This window comes from Scyliorhinus torazame, chromosome 15 (assembly GCF_047496885.1).
Source record: "Scyliorhinus torazame isolate Kashiwa2021f chromosome 15, sScyTor2.1, whole genome shotgun sequence".
NCBI classification, from domain to species: Eukaryota; Metazoa; Chordata; class Chondrichthyes; order Carcharhiniformes; family Scyliorhinidae; genus Scyliorhinus; species Scyliorhinus torazame.
This window is the reverse complement of record NC_092721.1, coordinates 213,361,087-213,380,226: the sequence shown is the minus strand read 5'-3', so window position 1 is coordinate 213,380,226 and position 19,140 is coordinate 213,361,087. Positions and strand designations below refer to the sequence as shown.

Below are 19,140 nucleotides of genomic sequence, written 5' to 3'. Positions count from 1 at the left end.
TACAATCCAGGTTCCCATGCCCCTGCTGCATTAGTTTAAACCCCCCCCAAAGAGCACTAACAAATCTCCCCCCCAGGATATTTGTGCCCCTCGGGTTCAGATGTAGACCATCCTGTCTGTAGAGGTCCCACCTTCCCCAGAAAGAGCCCCAGTTATCCAAAAATCTGAATCCCTCCCGCCTGCACCATCCCTGTAGCCACGTGTTTAAATGCTCTCTCTCCCTATTCCTCATCTCACTATCACGTGGCACGGGCAACAACCCAGAGATAACAACTCTGTTTGTTCTAGTTCTGAGCTTCCATCCTAGCTCCCTGAAAGCCTGCCTGACATCCTTGTCCCCTTTCCTACCTATGTCGTTAGTGCCAATGTGGACCACGACTTGGGGCTGCTCCCCCTCCCCCTAAGGACCCGGAAAACACGATCCGAGACATCACGTACCCTTGCACCTGGGAGGCAACATACCAAACGTGAGTCTCTCACGCTCCCACAAAATCTCCTATCTGTGCCCCTGACTATAGAGTCCCCAATTACTAATGCTCTGCTCCTCTCCCCCCTTCCCTTCTGAGCAACAGGGACAGACTCCGTGCCAGAGGCCCGTACCCCATGGCTTACCCCTGGTAAGTCGTCCCCCCCACAAGTATCCAAAGCGGTATACTTGTTTCTCAGGGGAACGACCGCAGGGGATCCCTCCACTGACTGCTTTTTCCCAGTCCCTCTTACAGTTACCCACCTATCTCCAATCTTTGGTGTAACTAATTCCCTGAAGCTGCTATCTATGACCCCTTCTGCCTCCCGAATGATCCAAAGTTCTTCCAACTCCAGCTCCAGTTCCCTAACTCGGTCGTGGAGGAGCTGGAGATGGCAGCACTTCCTGCAGGTAAAATCAGCAGGGACACTAACTGCATCCCTCACCTCAAACATCCTGCAGGAGGAACATTGCACTCCCTTCCCTGCCATTCCTCTAACTTTCTACCAAGATCTGGCTAACAACTAAATTAAATTTTTATAAAAAATAATAATAATATAAAATATGGTACTTACCTCAGACCAATGGGTTTTATTATTAGGTTAGAGGAGGAGGGCGGGTGGGAGACACTACACGTGTAATGTCTCGGGTTTCCTCTCCACCAGAATTTATTGGTGAGAGTCTTCCCAGACGTCCGCGGGTTGACTTCCTGTCCTGCAAAGACAAGTGCTTTTAAAGGTTGACTTACCTCCCAGCAGCCACTTCCTCAATGCTCCCGCTGAAACTGACTCACCAGCTGATTCTCACGCCGAAATGGACTTATTATGCCCCCGCTCAACAGCAGCAGCTCTGTACACTTGGCAAAATTATTTACACACATAAGTAGGCATCTGTTCGTGGTGTTGACGCCCCTTGCTTCTCCCAGACGAAGTTCGTTGTCGTCTCGTTCCGCTTCTGCGCCCTCCCGTCTTCCCCGTTTTCTCTGTTCCTGTTGATGTTAAGTTTGTTAACGTTTCCCTGCCTCCCCCCTCCCCCTCCCTGGCTCTCCTCTATTGTTCCGTCTCTTCCCTCTACCCCCCCCCCCCCCCCCTCTCCCTGCTCCTGCCTCTCTCCCCCCCCCCCCCCCCGTGGCTCCCCTTTCCTTCCTCTTAGATTTAGCTGTCCCCCCCCCCTCTCCCGGTCTATCTCTCCCTCTCATGCCTCGGCTACTCTCCCCTGGTTCTTGGCTACCTGGCTATTCTTCTGCTTGTCCGTTGGCCACAAACAGGTCCCGGAACAATTGGGCGAATGGCTCCCACGTTCTGTGGAAGCCGCCGTCTGACCCTCGGATGGCGAATTTGATTTTCTCCATTTGGAGAGATTCCGAGAGGTCGGACAGCCAGTCTGCAGCTTTGGGTGGTGCTGACCGCCAGCCAGTCCGCAGCTTTGGGTGGTGCTGACCGCCAGCCAGTCTGCAGCTTTGGGCGGTGCTGCTGACCGCCAGCCAGTCCGCAGCTTTGGGTGGTGCTGACCGCCAGCCAGTCCGCAGCTTTGGGTGGTGCTGACCGCCAGCCAGTCTGCAGCTTTGGGCGGTGCTGCTGACCGCCAGCCAGTCCGCAGCTTTGGGTGGTGCTGACCGCCAGCCAGTCTGCAGCTTTGGGTGGTGCTGACCGCCAGCCAGTCTGCAGCTTTGGGTGGTGCTGACCGCCAGCCAGTCCGCAGCTTTGGGTGGTGCTGCTGACCGCCAGCCAGTCCGCAGCTTTGGGTGGTGCTGCTGGCCACCAGCCGAACAGGATTCTACGCCGGGCGATCAGGGAGGCAAAGGCAAGGGCGTCTGCCCTCCTCCCCAGGAATATATCTGGCTGGTCTGATACCCCGAAGACCGGCACTTTCGGGCATGGCTCCACCCTCACCCCCACCACCTTGGATATTGCCTCGAAGAAGGCTGTCCAGTACTCCACAAGTCTGGGGCAGGACCAGAACATGTGGGCGTGGTTGGCTGGGCCTCCTTGGCACCGTTCACATCTGTCCTCCACCTCCGGGAAGAACCTACTCATACGGGTTCTTGTTAAGTGGGCTCTATGTACCACTTTTAGTTGCGTCAGGCTGAGCCTTGCGCACGTGGAGGTGGAGCTGACCCTGTGCAGTGCTTCGCTCCAGAGTCCCCACCCTATTTCGATCCCCAGGTCCTCCTCCCGCTTCATTCTTGTTGCGTCCAATACGGTGTTGGGCCCTTCTACCAGTTGGTCATACATGTCACTACAATTTCCTTTATCTAGTATGCTTGCGTCCAGTAACTCTTCCAGTAGTGTCTGTCGTGGTGGTTGTGGGTATGTCCCTGTCTCCTTTCGTAGGAAGTTTTTTAGTTGAAGGTACCTTAGCTCGTTCCCCCTGGCTAGCTGGAATTTCTCCGTCAGTTCGCCCAGTGTTGCGATCCTGCCGCCCGTGTATAGGTCCCTGACTGTCGGTGTCCTTCTGTCCTGTCCCTTTTGAAGGTGGCGTCAATCAGTGCTGGCGTGAACCTATGGTTGTTGCAGATGGGAGCTTTACCCGACATTCTGGTCAGGCCAAATTGTTGCCGTAGTTGGTTCCAGGACTGGAGGGTGGCTATCACCACCGGGCTGCTGGAGTGTTTTTTGGGTGGGGATGGGAGCGCCACCGTGACGAGGGCCCTGAGGGAGGTCCCCAGAGATAGAATGTATAATCATCTGGAAAGGAATAATTTGATTAGAGATGGTCAACACGGTTTTGTGAAGGGTAGGTCGTGCCTCACAAACCTTATTGAGTTCTTTGAGAAGGTGACCAAACAGGTGGATGAGGGTAAAGCAGTTGATGTGTATATGGATTTCAGTAAAGCGTTTGATAAGATTCCCCACGGTAGGCGATAGCAGAAAATACGGAGGCTGGGGATTCAGGGTGATTTAGCAGTTTGGATCAGAAATTGGCTAGCTGGAAGAAGACAAAGGATGGTGGTTGATGGGAAATGTTCAGACTGGACTCCAGTTATTAGTGGTGTACCGCAAGGATCTGTTTTGGGGCCACTGCTGTTTGTCATTTTTATAAATGACCTGGAGGAGGGCGTAGAAGGATGGGTGAGTAAATTTGCAGATGACACTAAAGTCAGTGGAGTTGTGGCCAGTGCGGAAGGATGTTACAAGTTACAGAGGGACATAGATAAGCTGCAGCGCTGGGCTGAGAGGTGGCAAATGGAGGTTAATGCAGAAAAGTGTGAGGTGATACATTTTGGAAGGACTAACAGGAAGACAGAGTATTGGGCTAATGGTAAGATTCTTGGCAGTGTGGATGAGCAGAGAGATCTCGGTGTCCATGTACATAGATCCCTGAAAGTTGCCACCCAGGTTGAGAGGGTTGTTAAGAAGGCGTACGGTGTGTTAGCTTTTATTGGTGGAGGGATTGAGTTTCGGAGCCATGAGGTCATGTTGCAGCTGTACAAAACTCTTGTGCGGCCGCATTTGGAGTATTGCGTGCAATTCTGGTCGCCGCATTATAGGAAGGATGTGGAAGCATTGGAAAGGGTGCAGAGGAGATTTACCAGAACGTTGCCTGGTATGGAGGGAAGATCTTATGAGGGAAGGCTGAGGGACTTGAGGCTGTTTTCGTTAGAGAGAAGAAGGTTAAGAGGTGACTTAATTGAGGCATACAAGATGATCAGAGGATTAGATAGGGTGGACAGTGAGAGCCTTTTTCCTCGGATGGTGATGTCTAGCATGAGGGGACATAGCTTTAAATTGAGGGGAGATAGATATAGGACAGATTTCAGAGGTAGGTTCTTTACTCAGAGAGTAGTAAGGGCGTGGAATGCCCTGCCTGCAACAGTAGTGGACTCGCCAACACTAAGGGCATTCAAATGGTCATTGGATAGACATATGGACGATAAGGGAATAGTGTAGATGGGCTTTAGAGTGGTTTCACAGGTCGGCGCAACATCGAGGGCCGAAGGGCCTGTACTGCGCTGTTATGTTCTATGTACAATATTTTAGCCTCAGCTGCTTTCTATGGTAGAGGATTCCACAGACTCACCGCTCTGGGTGAAGAAACTTCTCCTCATCTCTGCCCTAAATGGTCTACCCTGTATCCTCAGACTGTGACCCCTGGCTCTGGACACCTCCGCCACCAGGAACATCCTTCCTGCATTAACCCTGTCCAGTCCTGTTAGAAATTTATAGGTTTCTATGAGATCCCCCTCATTCTTCTAAACCCCAGTGAATATCATTCTAACCAACTCAATTTCTTCTCTTGTGTCAGTCCTGCCATCCCTGGAATCAGTCTGGTAAACCTTCTTTGCACTTCCTCTATAGCTAGAATATCCTTCCTCAGAGAAGGAGACCAAAACTGAACACAATACTCCAGGTGCAGTCTCACCAATGCCGTGTACAGTAGCAACAACATTTCCGTACCTTTATATTTAATTCCTTTAGCTATAAATGCCAACATTCCATTTGCTTTATTATCTGCTACATCTGCATCCTTGTTTACTGCAACTCTTGCACAAGGACACCCAGATCCCTCTGTACCGGAGCTCCCCGAAGTCTCGCCCCATTTAGATAATAAGTTGCCTTTTCATTTTTCCGATCAAAATGCATGACCTCACACTTCTCCACTTCTCCATCTGCCACATTTTGGCCCACTCCCCTAACCTATCTATATCCATTTGTAAGGTTCTTATCTCCTCATTGCAATTTACTGTCCCACCTACTTTAGTGTCATCTGCGAATTTGGCTATAGAACCGTCTATCCCTGTATCCAAATCATTATTATAGATTGTAAATAGCTGGGGCCCAAGGACTGAAACCTGTGGCACCTCACTAGTAACATCGTGCCATCCAGAAATAGACCCATTTATCCCCACTCTCTGTCTCCTGTCCATCAGCCAGTCTTCTATCCAAGCGAATAAATTACCCCTAATCCCATGTGATCTCACCTTGTGTATTAGCCTGTGCGGCACCTTATCAAACACCTTCCAGAAGTCCAGATACACTATATCTAATTATTATATTAAGGGAAGAATATTGACCAGAATATCAGGAGACACACATTGCCACGGAATCTGCCACATCTTTGGGAAGGAGGACAGATTTAAGGTTTTGGTAAAGATATTGAAATGAAAAAGGAATGAAAATCGCTTATTGTCACGAGTAGGCTTCAAATGAAGTTACTGTGAAAAGCCCCTAGTCGCCACATTCCGGCACCTGTTCGGGGAGGCTGGTACGGGAATTGAACCGTGCTGCTGGCCTGCCTTGGTCTGCTTTCAAAGCCAGCTACTTAGCCCAGTGTGCTAACCAGCCCCTTGAGCGAGGAGGTGACGGACAGTTTTACCCAGCAGATCAATTCCCTGCCTATCAGGCTGGTGGAAGCAGAAAAACGTTTTGACTTCAAAATGAAATAGAATTTGACTTGAGGCAAATGAATTGGCTCCAGGGAGAGAGCAGAGCGAATGGGACTGCCTGGATTACTCTACATACACTAGTTTGGACTCGATGGGTCAAACCTGCCTCCTTCTGTGCCGTAAAAGGACTCTTAACTTACCAGTAATTGCAGAAAGGCATCAATTTAATATCTCACTTGAACAATGGCACCTCTGACAGTGCAGCACTCCCTCAGTACTGACCCTCTGACAGTGCGGCACTCCCTCAGTACTGACCCTCTGACAGTGCAGCACTCCCTCAATACTGACCCTCAGACAGTGCAGCACTCCCTCAGTACTGACCCTCTGACAGTGCAGCACTCCCTCAGTACTGACCCTCTGACAGTGCAGCACTCCCTCAATACTGACCCTCAGACAGTGCAGCACTCCCTCAGTACTGACCCTCTGACAGTGCAGCACTCCCTCAGTACTGACCCTCTGACAGTGCAGCACTCCCTCAATACTGACCCTCAGACAGTGCAGCACTCCCTCAGTACTGACCCTCTGACAGTGCAGCACTCCCTCAGTACTGACCCTCTGACAGTGCAGCACTCCCTCAGTACTGACCCTCTGACAGTGCAGCACTCCCTCAGTACTGAGCCTCTGACAGTGCGGCACTCCCTCAGTACTGACCCTCTGACAGTGCGGCACTCCCTCGGTGGCTGGTTTAGCACAGGGCTAAATCGCTGGCTTTGACAGCAGGCCAGCAGCACGGTTCAATTCCCGTACCAGCGTCCCCGAACAGGCGCCGGAATGTGTCGACTAGGGGCTTTTCACAGTAACTTCATTTGAAGCCTACTTGTGACAATAAGCAATTTTCTTTTCATTTCAGTACTGACCCTCTGACAGTGCAGCACTCCCTCAGTACTGACCCTCTGACAGTGCAGCACTCCCTCAGTACTGACACTCTGACAGTGCGGCACTCCCTCAGTACTGACCCTCTGACAGTGCGGCACTCCCTCAGTACTGACCCTCTGACAGTGCAGCACTCCCTCAGTACTGACCCTCTGACAGTGCGGCACTCCCTCAGTACCGACCCTCTGACAGTGCAGCACTCCCTCAGTACTGACCCTCTGACAGTGCGGCACTCCCTCAGTACTGACCCTCTGACAGTGCAGCACTCCCTCAGTACTGACACTCTGACAGTGCGGCACTCCCTCAGTACTGACCCTCTGACAGTGCAGCACTCCCTCAGTACTGACCCTCTGACAGTGCGGCACTCCCTCAGTACTGACCATCTGACAGTGCAGCACTCCTTCAGTACTGACCCTCTGACAGTGCGGCACTCCCTCAGTACTGACCCTCTGACAGTGCCGCACTCCCTCAGTACTGTCCCTCTGACAGTGCAGCACTCCCTCAGTACTGACCCTCTGACAGTGCAGCACTCCCTCAGTACTGGCCCTCTGACAGTGCAGCACTCCCTCAGTACTGACCCTCTGACAGTGCGGCACTCCCTCAGTACTGACCCTCTGACAGTGCAGCACTCCCTCAGTACTGACCCTCTGACAGTGCAGCACTCCCTCAGTACTGACCCTCTGACTGAGCCTTTGACTGGGCCTTTGACTGGGGAAGTTGAATCCTCTGCCTCTTTCCACCCATTGCCGACCCTCAGCATTATCACTGTGTGCGCCATGTTCTGATATGTTTTGTTTCTTTTTTCCCTCCCACTCTTTTTTCCGTCTCTCTATCTCTCCTCCCGCTGCTTCCAGGCACACCTGTGATCCCCCCGTCTCAATGGGGCCTGCTCATCTCGCCCAGCAGATCGGCAGCCAGCAGGATAGCCAGTCAGGGTAACCGCTCGCCAGGTACAAACTGTGGCCAGCCCAACCTGCCTGCTCCACCCTGCCCCTCCCCTTCCCACAGGAAAGAGGAAGAAAACCCCCATTGCCCTCCTCCCCTTCCCCTACTCCCACCTTTCCCAGAGCTGTGGTGAGTGTTCCTCACCAGAATGGTCAGGGATCCCTGAAATCCTCTCCTTTCAATCCAAGTGGTTCCTCCCTCAGCCTGCCAGTAACTGTGTGACCCCCCCTCAAACTGTGTGTGACCCCCCTCAAACTGTGTGTGACCCCCCCTCAAACTGTGTGTGACCCCCCCTCAAACTGTGTGTGACCCCCCCTCAAACTGTGTGTGACCCCCCCTCAAACTGTGTGCGACCCCCCCTCAAACTGTGTGCGACCCCCCCTCAAACTGTGTGCGACCCCCCCTCAAACTGTGTGCGACCCCCCCTCAAACTGTGTGCGACCCCCCCTCAAACTGTGTGCGACCCCCCCTCAAACTGTGTGCGACCCCCCCTCAAACTGTGTGCGACCCCCCCTCAAACTGTGTGCGACCCCCCCTCAAACTGTGTGCGACCCCCCCTCAAACTGTGTGCGACCCCCCCTCAAACTGTGTGCGACCCCCCCTCAAACTGTGTGCGACCCCCCCTCAAACTGTGTGCGACCCCCCCTCAAACTGTGTGCGACCCCCCCTCAAACTGTGTGCGACCCCCCCTCAAACTGTGTGCGACCCCCCCTCAAACTGTGTGCGACCCCCCCTCAAACTGTGTGCGACCCCCCCTCAAACTGTGTGCGACCCCCCCTCAAACTGTGTGCGACCCCCCTCAAACTGTGTGCGACCCCCCCTCAAACTGTGTGCGACCCCCCCTCAAACTGTGTGCGACCCCCCCTCAAACTGTGTGCGACCCCCCCCAAACTGTGTGCGACCCCCCCTCAAACTGTGTGCGACCCCCCCTCAAACTGTGTGCGACCCCCCCTCAAACTGTGTGCGACCCCCCCTCAAACTGTGTGCGACCCCCCCTCAAACTGTGTGCGACCCCCCCTCAAACTGTGTGCGACCCCCCCTCAAACTGTGTGCGACCCCCCCTCAAACTGTGTGCGACCCCCCCTCAAACTGTGTGCGACCCCCCCCTCAAACTGTGTGCGACCCCCCCTCAAACTGTGTGCGACCCCCCCTCAAACTGTGTGCGACCCCCCCTCAAACTGTGTGCGACCCCCCCTCAAACTGTGTGCGACCCCCCCTCAAACTGTGTGCGACCCCCCCTCAAACTGTGTGCGACCCCCCCTCAAACTGTGTGCGACCCCCCCTCAAACTGTGTGCGACCCCCCCTCAAACTGTGTGCGACCCCCCCTCAAACTGTGTGCGACCCCCCCTCAAACTGTGTGCGACCCCCCCTCAAACTGTGTGCGACCCCCCCTCAAACTGTGTGCGACCCCCCCTCAAACTGTGTGCGACCCCCCCTCAAACTGTGTGCGACCCCCCCTCAAACTGTGTGCGACCCCCCCTCAAACTGTGTGCGACCCCCCCTCAAACTGTGCGACCCCCCCTCAAACTGTGTGCGACCCCCCCTCAAACTGTGTGCGACCCCCCCTCAAACTGTGTGCGACCCCCCCTCAAACTGTGTGCGACCCCCCCTCAAACTGTGTGCGACCCCCCCTCAAACTGTGTGCGACCCCCCCTCAAACTGTGTGCGACCCCCCCTCAAACTGTGTGCGACCCCCCCTCAAACTGTGTGCGACCCCCCCTCAAACTGTGTGCGACCCCCCCTCAAACTGTGTGCGACCCCCCCCTCAAACTGTGTGCGACCCCCCCTCAAACTGTGTGCGACCCCCCCTCAAACTGTGTGCGACCCCCCCTCAAACTGTGTGCGACCCCCCCTCAAACTGTGTGCGACCCCCCCTCAAACTGTGTGCGACCCCCCCTCAAACTGTGTGCGACCCCCCCTCAAACTCTGCATAGACCCCCCAGCCCCCCTCACCTACTCTGCCCCCCCTCACCTACTCTGCCCCCCCTCACCTACTCTGCCCCCCCTCACCTACTCTGCCCCCCCTCACCTACTCTGCCCCCCTCACCTACTCTGCCCCCCTCACCTACTCTGCCCCCCTCACCTACTCTGCCCCCCCTCACCTACTCTGCCCCCCTCACCTACTCTGCCCCCCCTCACCTACTCTGCCCCCCCTCACCTACTCTGCCCCCCCTCACCTACTCTGCCCCCCTCACCTACTCTGTCCCCCCTCACCTACTCTGCCCCCTCACCTACTCTGCCCCCCCTCACCTACTCTGCCCCCCCTCACCTACTCTGCCCCCCCTCACCTACTCTGCCCCCCCTCACCTACTCTGCCCCCCCTCACCTACTCTGCCCCCCTCACCTACTCTGCCCCCCCTCACCTACTCTGCCCCCCCTCACCTACTCTGCCCCCCCTCACCTACTCTGCCCCCCCTCACCTACTCTGCCCCGATATTTGCTGCTGCATTTTGTTTCTGGGAGCCGTCTGACTGCCTTGGAATTGAAGCCCCACCCCCTTCAACTCGACCTGGACGCTGTGTGCCCTTCCTGTCACCGATACATCTCCCACAATCCCTCCCTCTGTGTCCCGCCCCTTCCTGTCACTGATACACCTCCCACAATCCCTCCCTCTGTGCCCCGGCCCTTCCTGTCACCGATACATCTCCCACAATCCCTCCCTCTGTGTCCCGCCCCTTCCTGTCACCGATACGCCTCCCACAATCCCTCCCTCTGTGCCCCGGCCCTTCCTGTCACCGATACATCTCCCACAATCCCTCCCTCTGTGTCCCGCCCCTTCCTGTCACCGATACGCCTCCCACAATCCCTCCCACTGTGCCCCGGCCCTTCCTGTCACCGATACGCCTCCCACAATCCCTCCCTCTGTGCCCCGGCCCTTCCTGTCACCGATACGCCTCCCACAATCCCTCCCTCTGAACCCCGCCCCTTCCTGACACCAATACACCTCCCACAATACATTCCTCTGTGCCCCGCCCCTTCCTGACACCGATACACCTCCTACAATCCCTCCCTCTGTGCCCCACCCCTGCCTGTCACTGATACACCTCCCACAATCCCACCCTCTGTACCCCGCCCCTTCCTGTCACTGATACCCCTCCCACAATCCCTCCCTTTGTGCCCTGCCCGTTCCTGTCACTGATACACCCCCACAATCCCTCCCTGTGCCCCACCCCGTCCTGTCACTGATACCCCTCCCACAATCCCTCCCTCTGTGCCCCGCCCCTTCCTGTCACTGATACACCTCCCACAATCCCTCCCTGTGCCCCACCCCGTCCTGTCACTGATACCCCTCCCACAATCCCTCCCTCTGTGCCCCGCCCCTTCCTGTCACTGATACACCTCCCACAATCCGTCCCTCTGTGCCCCACCCCTTCCTGTCACTGATACACCTCCCACAATCCCTCCCTCTGTGCCCCGCCCCTTCCTGTCACTGATACACCCCCACAATCCCCCCTCTGTACCCCGCCCCTTCCTGTCACTGATACACCTCCCACAATCCCTCCCTCTGTGCCCCGCCCCTTCCTGTCACTGATACACCTCCCACAATCCCTCCCTCTGTGCCCCGCCCCTTCCTGTCACTGATACACCTCCCACAATCCCTCCCTCTGCCCTGCCCCTTCCTGTCACTGATACACCCCCACAATCCCCCCTCTGTACCCCGCCCCTTCCTGTCACCAATACACCTCCCACAATACATTCCTCTGTGCCCCGCCCCTTCCTGTCACCGATACACCTCCTACAATACCTCCCTCTGTGCCCCACCCCTTCCTGTCACTGATACACCTCCCACAATCCCTCCCTCTGTGCCCCGCCCCTTTCTGTCACCGATACACCTCCCACAATCCCTCCCTGTGCTCCGCCCCTTCCTGTCACTGATACATTGCCCACAATCCCTCCCTCTGTGCCCCGCCCCTTCCTGTCACCGATACACCTCCCACAATCCCTCTGTGTCCCGCCCCTGCCTGCCACCGATACACCTCCCACAATCCCTCCCTCTGTGACCCGCCCCTTCCTGTCACCGATACACCTCCCACAATCCCTCCCTCTGTGCCCCGCCCCTTCCGGTCACCGATACACCTCCCACAATCCCTCCCTCTGTGCCCTGCCCCCTTCCTGTCACCAATACGCCTCCCACAATCCCTCCCTCTGTGCCCCGGCCCTTCCTGTCACTGCTACGCCTCCCACAATCCCTCCCTCTGTACCCCGCCCCTTCCTGTCACCAATACACCTCCCACAATCCCTCCCTCTGTGCCCCGGCCCTTCCTGTCACCAATACACCTCCCACAATACATTCCTCTGTGCCCCGCCCCTTCCTGTCACCGATACACCTCCTACAATACCTCCCTCTGTGCCCCGCCCCTTCCTGTCACTGATACACCTCTCACAATCCCTCCCTGTGCCCCACCCCTTCCTGTCACTGATACACCTCCCACAATCTCCTCTCTGTGTGCCGCCCCTTCCTGTCACTGATACACCTCCCACAATCCCTCCCTCTGGCCCGCCCCTTCCTGTCACTGATACACCTCCCACAATCTCTCCCTCTGTTCCCCTCCCCTTCCTGTCACCGATACACCTCCCACAATCCACCTCTGCACCCCGCCCCTTCCTGTCACCAATACACCTCCCACAATCCCTCCCTCTGTGCCCCACCCCTTCCTGTCACCGATACACCTCCCACAATCCCTCCCTTTGTGCCCCGCCCCTTCCTGATACACCTCCCACAATCCCTCTCTCTGTACCCTGCCCCTTCCTGTCACTGATACACCTCCCACAATCCCTCCCTCTGTGCCACGCCCCTTCCTGTCACTGATACACCTCCCCCTATGCCCTGCCCCTTCCTGTCACTGATATACCTCGCACAATCCCTCCCTCTGTGCCCCGCCCCTTCCTGTCACTGATACCCCTCCCACAATCCCTCCCTTTGTGCCCTGCCCGTTCCTGTCACTGATACACCTCCCACAATCCCTCCCTGTGCCCCACCCCGTCCTGTCACTGATACCCCTCCCACAATCCCTCCCTCTGTGCCCCGCCCCTTCCTGTCACTGATACACCTCCCACAATCCCTCCCTGTGCCCCACCCCGTCCTGTCACTGATACCCCTCCCACAATCCCTCCCTCTGTGCCCCGCCCCTTCCTGTCACCGATACACCTCCCACAATCCCTCCCTCTGCCCTGCCCCTTCCTGTCACTGATACACCCCCACAATCCCCCCTCTGTACCCCGCCCCTTCCTGTCACTGATACACCTCCCACAATCCCTCCCTCTGTGCCCCGCCCCTTCCTGTCACTGATACACCTCCCACAATCCCTCCCTCTGTGCCCCGCCCCTTCCTGTCACTGATACACCTCCCACAATCCCTCCCTCTGTGCCCCACCCCTTCCTGTCACTGATACACCTCCCACAATCCCTCCCTCTGCCCTGCCCCTTCCTGTCACTGATATACCCCCACAATCCCCCCTCTGTACCCCGCCCCTTCCTGTCACTGATACACCTCCCACAATCCCTCCCTCTGTGCCCCGCCCCTTCCTGTCACTGATACACCTCCCACAATCCCTCCCTCTGTGCCCCGCCCCTTCCTGTCACTGATACACCTCCCACAATCCCTCCCTCTGTGCCCCGCCCCTTCCTGTCACTGATACACCTCCCACGATCCCTCCCTCTGCCCTGCCCCTTCCTGTCACTGATACACCCCCACAATCCCCCCTCTGTACCCCACCCCTTCCTGTCACCGATACACCTCCCACAATCCCTCCCTCTGTGCCCCGCCCCTTCCTGTCTGATACACCTCCCACAATCCCTCCCTCTGCCATGCCCCTTCCTGTCACTGATACGCCCCCACAATCCCCCCTCTGTACCCCGCCCCTTCCTGTCACTGATACACCTCCCACAATCCCTCCCTCTGTGGTTAGCACTGCTGCTTCACAGCTCCAGGGTCCCAGGTTCGATTCCGGCTTGGGTCACTGTCTGTGTGGAGTCTGCACGTTCTCCCCGTGTATGCGTGGGTTTCCTCCGGGTGCTCCGGTTTCTTCCTACAGTCCAAAGACGTGCAGCTTAGGTGGATTGGCCGCGATAAATTGCCCCTTAGTATCAAAAGCTTAGGTGGGGTTAGGGGAATGGGGCTGGATACAATGTTCTTTCAGAGGGTCAGTATAGATAAATGGGCTGAATGGCCTCCTTCTGCACTGTAGAGATTCTATGATTCTAAGTCAGACACTGTCCTGACTTGGAAATATTTTGTTGTTCCCTCACTGTCGCTGGGTCAACATCCTGGAACTCCCTCCCTAACAGCACAGTGGGTGTACATACACCACATGGACTGCAGCGGTTCAAGAAGGCAGCTCACCCCCACCGAGCCAGGTCAGCCAGCCCACATCCCGTGGAAGAATACATTTCTGAAAAATACATAAATACTTGCGTCCACATTCATGGACACACACATGGGTGCACACACATTTATATCACTAACCAACATCCCAATTGCCATTCACAGGCACACATTCCTTCTGTTTAATCCATACATCATTGCTAATTGGATATTCTAGTCTGTGCCTGTCTGCAAAACTTTCTCCCAACTACCCCTCCAGAAGGAAACATGTCCAGCCAGCCAGGGCTCGTTTGCCACCTTGGCAGCGGCAGGAGAATGCTGGGAGGTTTTATCCGAATATTCCTCTTCACCATGAACATCTTCCCCTTCCAGATCAACTGCTTGAACTCCTCGTGTGTATTGGAATGTTTTTGTGAGAACAGTGGTGGTTCTTGAAGGGTTAGAGATCCCACAATGTGCGTGGGAGAACATTTGTATCTTTATTCCTCAGTCTGAAATGGATCATCCTCTCCAGGATTCTCTGCGGCAGGACTGAGCGACAGAGCGGCTGAGTGGAGCGTCTGATTTCCTGGCTCGTTCTGATCCTCTCGCTGTGTTACATTTCAGGATCCACAAACATTCACCAGTCCCAGAGTGGCCCCGTAACGAGCGGTGAGGAACCTGTCCGTGGCATTGCTGGTGAGAAGTTCGACATTGTGAGAAAATGGGGAATTAACACCTACAAGGTTCGTGCAAGAGGGGCAGAAATCCCAGTTTACATTGTACCCTCATGTTAAACACGGTCCTGTAATCCACCCCCTCCCCATGTTAAACACGGTCCTGTAATCCACCCCCTCCCCATGTTAAACACGGTCCTGTAATCCATCCCCTCCCCATGTTAAACACGGTCCTGTAATCCATCTCCTCCCCATGTTAAACACGTATCTGCACCCCACCCCCTCCCCATGTTAGTGTCAGAGGTCTAGATAGAGCAGAATTTGTAAGGAGCATCCAGGAGAGTTTTTTAGAGCAGTATGTAAATAGTCCAACTCGTGAAGGGGCCATACTGGACCTGGTATTGGGGAATGATCCCGGCCAGGTGGTTGAAGTTTCAGTCGGTGATTACTTTGGGAATAGCGATCACAATTCCGTAAGTTTTAGAATACTCATGGACAAAGATGAGAGTGGTCCTAAAGGAAGAGTGCTGAATTGGGGAAAGGCCAAGTATAACAAAATTGGGCAGGAGCTAGGGAATGTGGATTGGGAGCAGCTGTTTAAGGGTAAATCCACATTTGAAATGTGGCAGTCTTTTAAAGAAAGGTTGATTAGAGTGCAGGACAGACATGTCCCTGTGAAAATGAGGGATAGAAATGGCAAGATTAGGGAACCATGGATGACAGGTGAAATTGTGATAAGGGTTAGAGATCCTAAGAGGAAAAAGGAAGCATACATAAGGTCTAGGCGACTGAAGACAGACGAAGCTTTGGAAGAATATCGGGAATGTAGGACCAATCTGAAACGAGGAATCAAGAGGGCTAAAAAGGGCTTCCAGTTGCGGCGATGCCCAGCTAAGCCGCACGTTTCTGTGGCTCCAGCTTTGACGGATCTTCGGGCTCTTTTAAGAGCCCCAACGGGAAATTTTTTGCGACGAAACCCGGTGTGGGGTGAAGCAACAGGGAGCCTTTCTCCCCCCCCCCCCCCCCCCCCCCCCAGTGTGAAAGAAAAAGATCGGCGGCGGCTGCCAGATCTCGGAGGATCCTCGAGGGCAGCGGCAGAGGAAAGAAAGGAACAAGATGGCGTCGGAGGGAGCCCAGGCGACGTGGGGACCGGACCAGGATGAATTTTTAAGACGGTGTGTGGAGCTGCTAAAAAAGGAGGTGCTGGCCCCGATGCTACAGGCAATCGAGGGGCTTAAAGAGACACAAAAGGCCCAGGAGATAGAGCTCCGTGTGGTGGAGCAGAAGGTAACTGACAACGAGGACGAGATCCTGGGCCTAGCGGTCAAAATGCAGACGCACGAGGCGCTCCATAAGAAGTGCATCGAAAGAATTGAAGTCCTGGAAAATAGATCACGGAGAAAGAACCTCCGGATCCTGGGTCTCCCCGAGGGAGTGGAAGGAGCTGACGGCGGGGCTTATGCGAGCACGATGCTACGTTCGCTAATGGGAGCTGAGGCCCCCTCGGGCCCCTTGGAAGTGGAAGGGGCCCACCGGGTCCCTGCGAGGAGACCAAAGGCTGGAGAACCACCTAGGGCGATGGTCGTGCGATTTCACCGCTTCAACGACAGAGAGGTTGTTTTGAGCTGGGCCAAGAAGGTACGGAGTAGCAGATGGGAGAATGCGGTGATACGAGTGTATCAGGACTGGAGTGCGGAGGTGGCGAGAAGGAGGGGGGGAAAAAGATACACAGGCGGGGGATGGGGAATGGGAACGGGGCGGTAGGGGGGAGCTGCGCCACGGGGGGCGGGACGGTTCTAGAAAGCGCGGGGTTTCTTTTCCCGCGCCAGAGAGATGATGGCGGGGAGATAGGCGCAAGGAGGATGGGAGTTCCTCACACGGGGGGGTCAAGGAGAGAGCGGGAGAAGCCGGGGTCAGTTGAAGTCAGCTGACTTTCGGAAGCAATATGGGGGGAGTAACCATGCTAGATGGGGCTCTAGGGGGGGGGGGGGGGGGGACAACTGGGTTGCTGCTGCTGAGATCGAAAGGGAGCTGGTAAGAGAAAAGGTGGTTGAGGCGGGAATGCGCCGCCTGGGGGACGGGAGGGTGCGCGGGACGTGGGACTGGCCCAGAGAGGGTGATGGCTAGTCGTCACGGGAAGGGGGCAGGCAGCCCCCCAGTCCGGCTGATCACGTGGAACGTGAGAGGCCTAAATGGGCCGATTAAGAGGGCCCGAGTGTTCGCGCACTTAAAAGGACTGAAGGCAGACGTGGTCATGCTTCAGGAGACGCACCTGAAGGTGGCGGACCAGGTTAAGTTAAGGAAAGGATGGGTGGGACAGGTGTTCCACTCAGGGTTGGACGCAAAGAATAGAGGGGTGGCCATATTGGTGGGGAAACGGGTGTCGTTTGAGGCTAGGAACATTGTAGCGGACAGCGGTGGCAGATATGTGATGGTGAGTGGCAGACTGCAGGGAATGGAGGTCGTATATGCCCCGAACTGGAATGATGCGGGATTTATGAAGCGGATGCTGGGACGTATCCCGGACCTGGTAATGGGGGGGACTTCAACACCGTGCTAGACCCAGGGTTAGATAGATCTAGATCCAGGACCGGAAGAAGGCCGGCAGCGGCCAAGGTGCTTAGGGGGTTTATGGACCAAATGGGGGGGGGGAGTGGATCCGTGGAGATTTGCCAGGCCGCTGGCCAAAGAGTTATTTTTCTCCCATGTCCATAAGGTATACTCCCGGATAGATTTCTTCGTTCTGGGAAGGTCACTGATTTCGAGGGTGGAAGGAACTGAGTACTCGGCCATAGCTGTTTCAGACCATGCCCCACATTGGGTGGATCTGGAACTAGGAGAGGAGAGGGAGCAGCGTCCACTCTGGCGACTGGATGTGGGATTATTGGCGGATGAGGGAGTCTGCGGAAGGGTGCGGGGATGTATCGAAAGGTACCTGGAGGCCAATGATGATGGGGAGGCCCGAGTGGGGGTAGTATGGGAAGCGCTGAAGGCGGTGGTCAGGGGAGAGTTGATCTCCATCAGGGCTCACAAGGGGAAAACAGAGGCCAAAGAGAGGGAAAGATTACTGGGGGAGATCTTGAGTGTGGATAAAAGATATGCGGAGGCCCCGGACGAAGGACTCTATAGGGAGAGGCGAAGACTCCAGACGGAGTTCGACCTGCTGACCACAGGGAAGGCAGAGGCACAGTGGAGGAAGGCACAGGGGATGAGATATGAATATGGGGAAAAGGCGAGTCGCCTGTTGGTCCACCAGTTTCGTAAGAGGACAGCGGCGAGGGAAGTAGGGGGAGATAGGGATGAAACGGGAACTACGGTGCGGAGAGCAGGGAAGGTGAATGAGGTGTTTAAGACCTTTTATGAGAGGTTATATAGGTCCCATCCTCGGAGGGAAAAGAGGGGATGCAGCAGTTTCTGGACCAACTAAGGTTCCCGAGGTTGGAGGAGCAGGAGGTGGCAGGTCTGGGGGCGCCAATTGGGGTGGACGAGGTGACCAAAGGGCTGGGGAACATGCAGGCAGGGAAGGCCCCGGGACCTGACGGGTTCCCGGTAGAATTTTACAGGAAATACGTGGACTTGTTGGCCCCGCTGCTGGTAAGAACCTTTAACGAGGCCAGAGAAGGGGGGACTCTACCCCCGACAATGTCGGAGGCGACGATATCACTAATCCTGACCCTAGATAAAGACCCGCTGCAATGCGGGTCTTATAGGCCTATCTCGCTTCTGAATGTGGACGCCAAGTTGTTGGCAAAAGTGCTGGCAATGAGGATAGAGGATTGTGTCCCGGGGGTGGTGCACGAAGATCAGACCGGGTTCGTAAAGGGGAGACAATTGAATGTCAACGTGCGACGGCTATTGGGGGTGATAATGATGCCCCGTCAGAGGGGGAGGCAGAGATAGTGGCGGCAATGGATGCAGAGAAGGCATTTGATAGGGTAGAGTGGGAATATCTATGGGAGGTGCTGAGGAGGTTCGGGTTCGGAGAGGGGTTTGTCAGCTGGGTTAAACTCCTCTATGGGGCCCCAATGGCGAGTGTAGTCACAAATCAGCAAAGATCGGAGTATTTTCGACTACATAGGGGAACAAGACAGGGATGCCCTCTGTCCCCATTACTGTTCGCGCTGGCAATTGAACCACTGGCCATAGCGCTGAGAGACTCCAGGAAATGGAGAGGGGTGGTTAGAGGGGGAGAGGAACACCGAGTGTCACTCTACGCGGATGACCTACTGCTGTATGTGACGGATCTAGTTGGGGGGATGACAGAGGTTATGCAGATATTGAGGGAGTTTGGAGATTTCTCGGGATATAGGCTTAACATGGGAAAGAGTGAGCTTTTCGTGATACACCCTGGGGACCAGAGTAGAGGGATAGATGGCCTTCCGCTAAGGAGAGTGGAAAGAAACTTCCGATACCTGGGGATTCAGATAGCCAGGAGCTGGGGAACCTTACACAGACTCAATCTGACTCGGCTGGTGGAGCAAATGGAAG

General features: G+C 55.6%; 1 protein-coding gene across 1 annotated transcript in view; it reads left to right on the top strand.

Moving 5' to 3' along the window:
• The window catches only part of LOC140391351 (arfaptin-2-like), a 282,669-nt gene that overhangs the window by 184,299 nt on the left and 79,230 nt on the right, over window positions 1–19,140 (top strand). Inside the window, exons 5-6 of the mRNA XM_072475930.1 lie at window positions 7,580–7,675; window positions 14,603–14,721. Coding sequence (XP_072332031.1) covers window positions 7,580–7,675; window positions 14,603–14,721 — 215 coding nt within the window. The remainder of the gene's footprint in view (window positions 1–7,579; window positions 7,676–14,602; window positions 14,722–19,140) is intronic.